A 10622-nucleotide genomic window follows, 5' to 3' on the forward strand; every position below is an offset into this window, starting at 1 on the left:
GGACCAGAAGTGGAGCAGCCGGGACTAGAACTGGCACCCGTATGGGATGCTGGCAGTTCAGGCCAGGGCTTTAGCCCATTGTGCCACAGTGCTGGCCCCTAACTGATCTCTTAAAAAGCAACCCCCCTATACCTGCCACTCAGCCAAGTCCAGATGCCTACATCCCACCACACCCAGGTGTTCCCCAAACCTGCAGTTTCATCTCTGGGCGGTCGCCTGCACCCTCCGTGTCCTGCCTATACCCTGGGTGCCTGGCCTCTGACCCCGATGGCAACAGCGATGCCTAAGCAGCCATGGGGGGTCAGCACAGTCTTGTACCACGTGTCCAGGAGGCAAGTCAGAAAGCCACCGTGCAGCCCCCGACACCCCTGCTGTCCCACGGAGGCTGAGAGCTGTGTCACGAAACCCCAGGAGGCAGGGGTCAGATCCGAGGAGAGAGTCTCCAATCCTTATCCAGCCCTCCTCCACACCGGGTTAGCAGAGTAACCGCAGAGGCACAGAGCCCGGAAATGGTTAACCAGCGAAGGGCCCAGGAGACAGCTGACCCCCTGCCCCTCCTGGTTGGGCAATGAGGCCTCTGCATTTGCTGACCTCCTCTGGCACAAGAGCGGGAGGTCACAGCTTCCCATCTGCCCGGAGGTGGGGGTTGGGAACTCAAGGAGAGCCGGGAAGGGAGGCGGGAAGGAACCACTGGGCCCTGTGTTTCAGGGAGCCAGGTAGGGCAAGGCCCCGAGACTGGTAGCCTTGAGGAGACTGGAGCCGCAGGAATCCGTGTGAGAGACCCTGGGATGTGGGAAGCCCTGGAAACCACTGCAGAGAACAGGAGCCTGGTCCTGGCTTCGCTGTGTGCCCCGGCCACTCTGCCTGCCCTTTTTTCTTTTAAAGATTTATTTATCTGGCCGGCGCCGTGGCTTAACAGGCTAATCCTCCGCCTTGCGGCACTGGCACACCGGGTTCTAGTCCCGGTTGGGGTGCCGGATTCTATCCCGGTTGCCCCTCTTCCAGGCCAGCTCTCTGCTATGGCCCGGGAAGGCAGTGGAGGATGGCCCAAGTGCTTGGGCCCTGCACCCGCATGGGAGACCAGGAGAAGTGCCTGGCTCCTGGCTTCGGATTAGCATGATGTGCCAGCCGCAGCGGCCATTGGAGGGTGAACCAACGGCAAAAAGGAAGACCTTTCTCTCTGTCTCTCTCACTATCCACTCTGCCTGTCAAAAAATAAATAAATAAATAAAAGATTTATTTATCTGGCAGAATTACAGACAGAGAGAGGGAGATACAGAGAGAAAAGTCTTCCATCCACTGGTTTACTCCCCAGATGGCTGCAACGGCTGGTGTCGGACCCTCGCCAGCAAGGGTCCAACGCAGTCACGACACGGTCACTGTTTCTCGGTTCTCAAGGAACTTTACTCATGAAGACGAAGGAAAGAGCAAGGGGAGAGGAGAAAAGAAGAAGAGGGGCGGCCACGGCAGCGCATTGGCGGCGGCGGCGGCCTGCCCAGATCCCAATGTCCCTTCAATAGCAGTTCTCTTCACATGCAGTTTATGCTAATGTCGTCCAATCCGATGAAAGGGCGCGTATAGCCTCAGGTCGAAAGTTCATCTGTTTCACCTGGTTCCTCCTAGTTGTTTATACAGAGTCCATCCTGTTTTTATCTGTTTCACCTGGTTGTTTTCGTAAGACTTGGGGTCAACCAATTGCCGCAAGCTATGTAGATACAAAAATGAGGAGGTTCCCACAGGTGGCCAGCCTGCAGTTCCCCACAGGCTGGAGCTGGGCCAATCCAAAGCCAGGAGCCAGGAGTTTCTTCCGGGTCTCCCACGCAGGTGCAGGTGCCCAAGGACTTGGGCTACCCTCTACTGCTTTCCCAGGCCATAGCAGAGAGCTAGATCGGAAGTGGAGCATCCAGGACTTGAACCGGCACCCATATGGGATGTGGGCACTGCAGGTGGAGGCTGATTAACCCACTACGCCACAGCACAGGCCCCTTTGCCTACCCATTCTGGGCCTCAGTGTCTGTGAGATGGAAGCAGGGAGCCGCAGTTAACACAGCCAAGAGCCAAGGTGTTTGAAAATCAGAAATCACATAATCTTTAAAAATAATTTTTAGGCCGGCGCCGCGGCTCAACAGGCTAATCCTCCACCTTGCGGCGCCGGCACACCGGGTTCTAGTCCCGGTCGGGGCTCCGATCCTGTCCCGGTTGCTCCTCTTCCAGTCCAGCTCTCTGCTGTGGCCAGGGAGTGCAGTGGAGGATGGCCCAAGTGCTTGGGCCCTGCACCCCATGGGAGACCAGGAGAAGCACCTGGCTCCTGCCTTCGGATCAGCGCGGTGCGCCGGCCGCAGCGCGCTACCGCGGCGGCCATTGGAGGGTGAACCAACGGCAAAGGAAGACCTTTCTCTCTCTATCTCTCACTGTCCACTCTGTCAAAAATAATAATAATAATAATAATTTTTAAAAATCGGGGTGAATGTTTGCAGGCATTTGGCCATTTGAGAAACTACTGGTGTGTGGTTTTCTCTTGCCAATATTCTTTCATAATGTCCCAGTTTCATGATGGAACTTTAGTAAAATCAGCCATGACCAGTTAGAAATAATACCATTAACACTCAGGTTAGATTCCAACAACTACCAAATCCTATTTATTGTTTTAGGTTTGTTTATCTCTATTTGTTTGAAAAGCAGAGCAACAGAGAGAGAAAAGAAAGAGCAAGCGAGAGAGAGAGCGCGCGCGTGTGCTCGAGAGAGCTTTTCCATCTGCTGGTTCACTCCCCAAATGCCTGCAATAGCCAGGGTTAGGCCAGGCCAAAGCCAGGAGCCAGGCACTCCATCTGGGCCTCCCAAGCACTTGAGCCGTCACCTGCTGCCTCCCAGGGTGCCGAGAAGCTGTGTCAGAGGCGGAACTGGATCCCAGACACTTTGGTATGGGATGCGGGATCCCAAGCAGCATCTAAACTCACTGGACCTCCGCACTTGCCCCTAACACACCCCTTAAAGCTGACTCAACAGGGAGATGTTTTGGTAAACGTTCAGATGAGTTGGGGGGGGGGGGCAGGCAGCTGCATGTGGGCAGTCTGATTCTGTAGCGCAGGGAGAGGGCTTGGAGCGGAGAGAGACCAGGGCAAGAGGCTAGAGTTAGGATGGAGAGTGGCGCTGGGAGCCTTCTGCCCATCCAGGGAAGAAGCCAGAGCTGGAGGGAGTGGGTGAGGTGACTGTTTTACCTCCTCCCTCCCTTCCGCTCCCCTCTCCCCGGTGATCCCGACATCAAGAACCTGGCTTTGGCCTGCGCAGCGGCTCACTTGGTTAATCCTCCGCCTGCAGCGCCAGTACCCCCGGTTCTAGTCCCGGTTGGGGTGGTGGTTCTGTCCCGGTTGCTCCTCTTCCAGTCCAGCTCTCTGCTATAGCCTGGGAAAGCAGCAGAGGATGGCCCAAGTGCTTGGGCCCCTGCACCCGCAAGGGAGACCTGGAGGAAGCACCTGGCTCCTGGCTTCGGATCAGTGTAGGAGCGCCGTAGCGGCCATTTGGGGAGTGAACCAACGGCAAAGGAAGACCTTTCTCTCTGTCTCTCTTCTCTCACTAATTCTGCCTGTCAAAAAAAAAAAAACTGGCTTCTGTTCCTGACCTGGACAAGGCCTTAGTTTCCTCCTCTGGAAAATGGGGCTCCTCCGTCTCCCCTGCCTTCCTCATGCAGTTAGGAGGGAAAATGAAAGAATGCCCAAGAAAGCACCTTGTGGAAGGGCACCATTGAGCAATGACGCGGCCTGCTGACTCACAGCTGTGCTGTGCTGGCTCCTGTCCCCAGCACCAAGTCAGAAGAGTTGGCTCTGTATGGGGTGGGTTAATCCATCGCCTGCAACACCGGCAGCCCATATGGGTCAGGTTCAAGTTCCCACTGCTCCACTTCCAATGCAGCTCCCTGCTATTGACCTGGGAAAAGTGGCAGAAAATGACCCAAGTGCTTGGACCCTTGCACCCACATGGGAGACCCAGATGAAGCTCCTGGTTTCGGCCTGGCCTTTGTGGCCATGTGGGGAGTGAACCAGCGGGTGGGAGGTCCTACCTGCAACTCCGACTTTCAAATAAATAAATCCTTAAGGAAAAAATAAGAAGAAGAGCTGGCTCTGTCACTTACCTGGTCAAACTTGATTTCCCCATCTGAGAAATGGGATGATACCTCTCGCACTCCTACTCCATGAAGTTATGGCAAAAATCACAGCCCATGATGCATCCGCTGAGATTCACCGCACCTTACTTTCCTGGACTCTGGGCAGCCCGCATTGTAGCACCCAGCCCCATACCAAGTTGCCTGTGCCTAAATCAACCTGCTTTTGTCCCCGGGGGGCTGCCGGCTCTCAGGGACACCAGGCTCCGAGTGTCATTTCACATTCCCTAGCAGTTAGTGCCTGCAGTAGGAACGCCATAAAGTGGAGTCACTGAGTTACACCTCCCGTGTTCCTAACCTACTTGCCCACGACACCTGGTGCAGCTCAGGTGTGAAAACCACCAGCCCATAAAAAACAAAGAGCAGCTAAAGGTGCAGAGGGGAGTAGAGGAATAAGGTCAGAGGCTTGGAATCCTGGAGAAGAGAGGACGTCTGAGCACTAGGCAACAAATCGGGCTGGGAGGTGGGCAAGATTTGGGGGTGAAAAGTCTTAAATCTCATGTGTAGGTCTCAGCTCTGTTTATTAGCTACATGCTGTAAGTTCAGAACAAGCCTATGAGCTCCAGGTTCATCAGCCTAAGTGGGAGATGCCTTGCTTACTGACCCACAGCAGGTGTGGGGGAGGAGCAAGAGTCAGGAGCCACGTGGAAACCGCAATACACGTTTGTATTGAAGAGTACCAGGTGAGAACCCTAAGGGTTCGCTTATTTCTATAACAGTTCCCAAGAAGACCTGTAGAGGGCACTATGGCCCAGGAGTCGGCTTGACAAGAATAAAAATTCTTTTGGTTCCGCCCCCTTGCTGGCTCCTCCCACCTCAGCTCCACCTCTACTCCCCACCCCCTCCCCACACAAGACAACCGGCAAATACTCTTCAACCCCCCAACCTGCCGGTGCTACGGATTGCAAAACGCTCTCTCTCCTGTGCACGCGTAGGGGGCAGGCTGCCTCATCCACTTTTTGACATGCTTCTAAGCAGAGACACTGCTCCCACATACCAGGGGACCTCAAAAAGTTCACGGAAAGCGGAATTAACAGATAAGTTTATTTGGGTGCAGTTTTTTAAATCTATGCGTAGTTTTTTCATAACGTGCATTTTCCATACACTGCTTGAAGAACCTTCATATGCATGGATTTCAAAAGTTTTTGCATTGGCCAGCGCCGCAGCTCACTAGGCTAATCCTCCGCCTGCAGCGCCAGTACCCCCGGTTCTAGTCCCGGTTGGGGTGCTGGTTCTGTCCTGGTTGCTCCTCTTCCAGTCCAGCTATCTGCTGTGGCCTGAGAGTGCCGTGGAGGATGGCCCAAGTGCTTGGGCCCTGCACCCGCATGGGAGACCAGGAGAAGCACCTGGCTCCTGGCTTCGGATCAGCACAGCACGCCGGCAGTAGCAGCTATCTGGGGGGGGGGGGGGGGGAGAGGTGAACCAATGGAAGGAAGACCTTTCTCTTTCTCTCTCTCTCTCTCTCTCTCTCTCTCGCTAACTGTCTAACTCTGCCTGTCAAAAAAAAGTTTTTGCATCAAAATAAACTTACCTTTAAAAGAATGTTGTATTCATTTATTTGAGAGGCAGAGAGAAAGAGGGAAAGAGAGAGAGGTGGGGGGAGAGAGGGCTCACCTATCCTCTGATTCACTCCCCAAATGCCCACAACAACCAGGGCTGGGCCAGGCCAAAGCCTAGAGCTGGGAACGCAATCTGTACACCCAAGTACTTGAGCCGTTCATCACTGTTGCTTCCCAGAATTTGTATTGATAGGAAGCTGGCCTCGGGACAGAGCCAGAACTCAAAACAGCAGGTGGCAGCTCCCTTCCTGGGGGCCCTACTCCAGGGTCCCTGGTGTGACCTCATTTTGCTCCTCACACACCCTCTGAGCAGGTTTCCACCATCCCCGCCATCACCTGCTGCCCCCCACGGTCACATTATCTGGAACTGGGTGTAGATCCAGAGCTCTGAAGCCAGGCGCTCTGCTATGGGCTGGGGGTAGGGTCCCAAGCAGCATCTTAACAGCTAAGCCAAACGCCTGCCCCTAAATGTAGCCTTTCTTTCCTTTTTCCTTGAATTTTTTAAAAAGTCCCCTCGTAGGGAGTAACAGCCAGGATTGGGGACCTGGTCCAGTTTTGTGGCATCTTTGGCTGTCTGCACAGGCCTTATTTCTGGGGAGGAATCTGAAGTCATTGTCAGAGTAAAGGGTTGAGTTCAAGGCAGGAACCAAGAGTGGAGGTTGCATTCATTTGTTCCCTGTCCCTTGCCCCAGGGCAGTAAGGGAGCAGGCAGGAATTATATGCCAGGAATAAGCAGGTGAGGGAAGGGAGTAGGGGGGCGAGGATTGAGGATCCCTGTTTTCTTGAGCTTGGGCAAATTTATTTCTTTTAAAAATTTATTTGAAATGCAGAAGAACTGAGAGAAAAAAAAAGAAACAACAGAGGGATCTCCTGTTTGCCGGTTCACCCCCCAATTGCTCTCAACAGCCAGGGCTGGGCCAAGCCCAAGCCAGGAGCTAGGAACTCAGTCTAGGTCTCCCATGTGGGTGACAGGGACCCAAGTCCTTGAGCCACACCTGCTGCCTCCCAGGCTGCGAATTAGCAGAAAGCAGAGTCTGGATTCAAATCCAGGCACTCGGATATGAGATGCCAGCGTCCCACGTGGTACCTTCACTACCGCGCCAAGGGCCTGTCGCTGCCTCACTTCTTCATCCGTGTGATGGGCGTGGCAGCAGGAGCTGTCTCACAGGGACACGCTGAGGTCGCAGGCGGACACACCAGGAGCGGCTCTTGTCCCAGAGCAGGTGCGCAGTAAGGTGCACCTCTGTTGCCTCTTCTGCGAGTCTCAGGGCGGAGCCTCTGTGCCGCCAGCCCCCGGGGCAAGGAGAGAGGGCAGCTGCATGGACAGGGACTCGTGCACTGCGGCATGCCAAGGGAATGCCAGGAGTTCTGCTACCCACTTCCCTGATCGCAGACACGGTCACTCACGGCTTGTCCTGGGCTCCTGGCAGCTGCCTACTGAGACGCAGCCTTGGATGGGGCCACCTTATTGACCAACGTGGGCAGAGCTAGTGGCCTCAGGCCCAGTGGGGTCAGGAGGTCAGACAGGCTGTGTGAGGCAGCACGTAGGGCCCAGCCCCCTCCACCACTGGTTTCCCAGACCTGACGCCCAGCTGCCCGGACAGGGCCCGTGCCCAGGAAGCAGGGGGTGGTTTCCGTTCTTGCTGGTGATTATAGAACGTACACCAAACATGGACCCCCATGAGAATCAGGGACCAGCCCTTATTCCATGTTCATGGCTCCCCCTACCCCCATTGTCCAGCGGTGGGCGCTTGCTGTCACAGGAGTCCCCACGGGACCTGGAGAATTGACGGCCGGCTCATCACTTAAATTCTCCTGTCCATCCTGTCCTTGCGTGCAGGGTGCAAAAGGAAAAAGTATTTGCCTCCAAAGCTTGCCGCAGTTCTGCAAGGCACCGAGTGAGCTCAGGTGCCTCCCCAGCATGGCCTTGTCCTTGGGTTGAAAGCTGACCTCCGAATCCTCCTTCCATCTCAGTCCTCTGGCCTCTGAGATGTCACCTGCTGGCACTGCAGTGTTCGTGAGACTGGCGGGCGCTGCGGCGACAACCCCGTGGCAGGGGTGGGGAGCGGTGGGGGGAGGCAGGCACAGGCAGTGGTGGTCAGAGCGGAGGCACCCGGTCACCTGTCCCCTCTCCTGCAGGCCTCCCCCGTGTACAGCTTCAGCTTTCCCCGGAGGAAATTGGAGTAGATGCGGAAGAGTTTGCACAAGGTGTCAGCAGCGACTGTGCGGAGTGGAGCTGCTGAGGAGGCGACCTCTGGAGGGGAGACGGCTTCCTTCTGCGGAGGAGAGAACGGGGAGTCAGAGCAGTCCAGCAGGGAAGCGGGAGTGGGGACAGAACGGGGTCCTTCATATCTTTGTTTTAATTTATTTTAGTTGAAAGTTAGAGTTAGAGAGAGAGGGACACACACACACACACACAATCTTCCATCCACTGGTTCACTCCCCAGATGGCTGCAACAGCCAAGGCTGGGCCACTGGAACTCCATCCAGGTCTCCCACATTGGGTGCAGGGGTCCAAGCCCTTGGGCCATCCTCTGCTGCCCTCCCAGGTGCATCAGCAGGGAGCTGGTTCAGAAGCGGAGCAGCAGGGACTGGAACCGGCGCCCATATGGGATGCCGGCATCCAAGGCAGAGGCTTACTTAACCTGCTGCGCCACAATGCCTCCCCCTGCCCCAATACCCTTGTCATCTTACAGGAAGCCCAGACGGAGTGCACCCGACTCACCTGGACTCCCAGCGCCCGGAGCAGGGAAGTGAGGCTGCGCAGGCCACTGACAGCCTTGTCCACGTGCACCTGCAGGGTCTCCGGCAGCTGGGAGGAGTTGGCCAGCAGGGCCTGGCTACGCAGCATGGCTTCCGACAGCAGAGCCAGGCCCTGCCAGACTTCTACAGCATGCCGCCCAGCCTGGAGGGAGCGTAGCCATGGAGTCAGCTGACCCAAGCCACCCCTTCTCTCTCCTCCCCCTCAGCAGCGCCCCCACCCAAGCAGAGCAAACAGAGGCTATGCAACAAGGTCTGTTGAATGAATGAGTGATGTAGCCCTCATCTCCGCCACTCCGTTTCTCTCTGTCTCTCCATCACCCCTCCAATGAGGGTCCCCCGGTGGAAGGGGAGGATGGGCTCACCTCCGACTTCTTCCAGTGGTGGAAGTTGACCTTGGTGTCCGGTACTGTGATGTTCTCCCCCAAGCTGCAGCCTTCGGCACAGCCCATCTGAAACACACAGCAGGGGGTCAGGGCACCCTGGGGTGGGGGGGTGTGCTCTAGCTCTGCCCCTGCCCTGTACCATCCAGGTATGCTTTGGGCACCACCAACTTCATCATTGTTATGGGGGGTGGGAGAGAGGATTGGACTGACTGCCTGCTCCCACCCTGAACCAAATGCCCAAAGGATCCAGGTTCCTGGTGGGACCCTTGGGAGCCCCAGGAGTGCCCGGAGGGGAGGAGGCCTCACCGTGGCATTCTCGGCCTCTTTGGCCTCCAGGATGTACCGCTCCAGGACTCGGCTGTCACAGATGAGGCGTGGCGGGGCGCCCAAGACCGGGAGGCCCAGAGCGAGGACGAGCAAGCACAGCAGGGCGAGAGGCAGCAGGGCAAGGCGTCCTGCAAGACAGCCGAGCGCGGGTGAGGCGGGGGGCTCGGCGCGGCGGGGGCGCTTCGCCCGCCCCGGCCCCCAGCCGGTCCCGGCCGCCCCCGACCTTGCGGGCGCCCAGGCGCTGCCTCCCTCGCCTTCATTCAATCCGGCCGCCGCCGGCGCCGCACACCCCACCCCCAGCTACCGGCATCCACTTCTCTCCGGCCAAACTTCAATCCCGGAGTGCAGAGGCGGCCCCGTCTCGCAGATCCCGGTGGTGGGCTCCAGGACCCAGGTATCCGCGTCTCAGCTTCCTCCCCACCCACAGAGGGGCGCCTGTCCGCCCCCCCACCAACCCCGAACCCCCAAACCTTGTGCCTATCCACGCGGACTCCCCAAGTCCGGCCGGCACGTGGAGGCTGCCCCACCCCCCTACTCTCCGGGGTCCTCGGCAAGTCGCAGGTCCTTGAACCCGGCCACCTCTTGGCCAGCAGCCCGGGCGGCAAATCCCTTCTCAAACAGGGGCCCGGCCGGCGGCAGCTCCTGCAGCCCGCGACACTCACCGCGCGCCCCCATCTCCGCGCCTGGCCGGGACCCTCAGCGACCTGGGGCTCGGCCGGCGCTCTCGGCGGGAGCCCTCATCCCGAGACGCGGCCGGGCAGGACCAGCTGCACGGGCCCGAAGGAGGGGGTCACTGTCCGGGGGGCGCGGCGCAGCCACCGGCGGGGTTGGCCCGGGGACTCTGCGGCTGCGGCCGGTGGTCGGGGCTGTTATCTGCATGTGTGCGTGCGCCGGTGGGGGTGGGCGTGAGGCTGTGTGCGTGAGGGGTCGCCCGGGGTGGGGGTCAGCCGGGGTCGGAGCAGGGGGCAGGACGCCTGGGTCGGGGGCTCGGAGGGGCGGGAGCAGGGCTGCGCCGGCGCGCGTGCAGGGCAGGGTCCGCCCCGGCGCCTGGGCTCCGGGAGGGGAGAGCGCAACCGGTACGCAGCCGAGAGCCACGCGGAAAGCGGGCCGGGACCGGAGTGCCCCCCCTCCCCGGGACGGGGCTGCGGACCCAGACACCTGCCCCTGGGGGGCGTCCCAGTCTTGGCCAAGGGCTCCCAGCTACGGGTGCCGGGCTCCTGGGTTCTCCAGAGGTGGCTGGCCCCCGGAAACTTCTCGCAATGCCTGCAAGGCTCTCTGGAACCCGATGGAGGCGAACCGAGCTAGGAGTTTGGAGTTCTTCTCCCCCCAACTCCTCGCTTTCCGGGACCTCCCGGAAACCCCGAAAGGTGATTCCTAGGGCCCAGGGCATACGTGCAGCTTGACGTCTGCTTTTGTGACCTGTGATAGGGG

At 58.3% G+C, this 10622-nt stretch overlaps 1 protein-coding gene across 1 annotated transcript; it reads right to left on the minus strand.

The window, feature by feature from the left end:
• Positions 1-6677: 6677 nt before the first annotated feature.
• EPO (erythropoietin) lies at positions 6678-9866 on the minus strand. The gene is made up of 5 exons (XM_062180442.1): positions 9854-9866; positions 9171-9319; positions 8844-8930; positions 8444-8623; positions 6678-7994 (listed from the first exon to the last, which is right to left on the minus strand). Exons 1-5 carry the CDS (start codon positions 9864-9866, stop codon positions 7836-7838), a joined length of 588 nt encoding a protein of 195 aa, XP_062036426.1. The 3' UTR covers positions 6678-7835.
• Between the last annotated feature and the right edge of the window lie 756 nt (positions 9867-10622).

Source organism: Lepus europaeus, chromosome 21 (genome assembly GCF_033115175.1).
Source record: "Lepus europaeus isolate LE1 chromosome 21, mLepTim1.pri, whole genome shotgun sequence".
Taxonomy (NCBI): domain Eukaryota; kingdom Metazoa; phylum Chordata; class Mammalia; order Lagomorpha; family Leporidae; genus Lepus; species Lepus europaeus.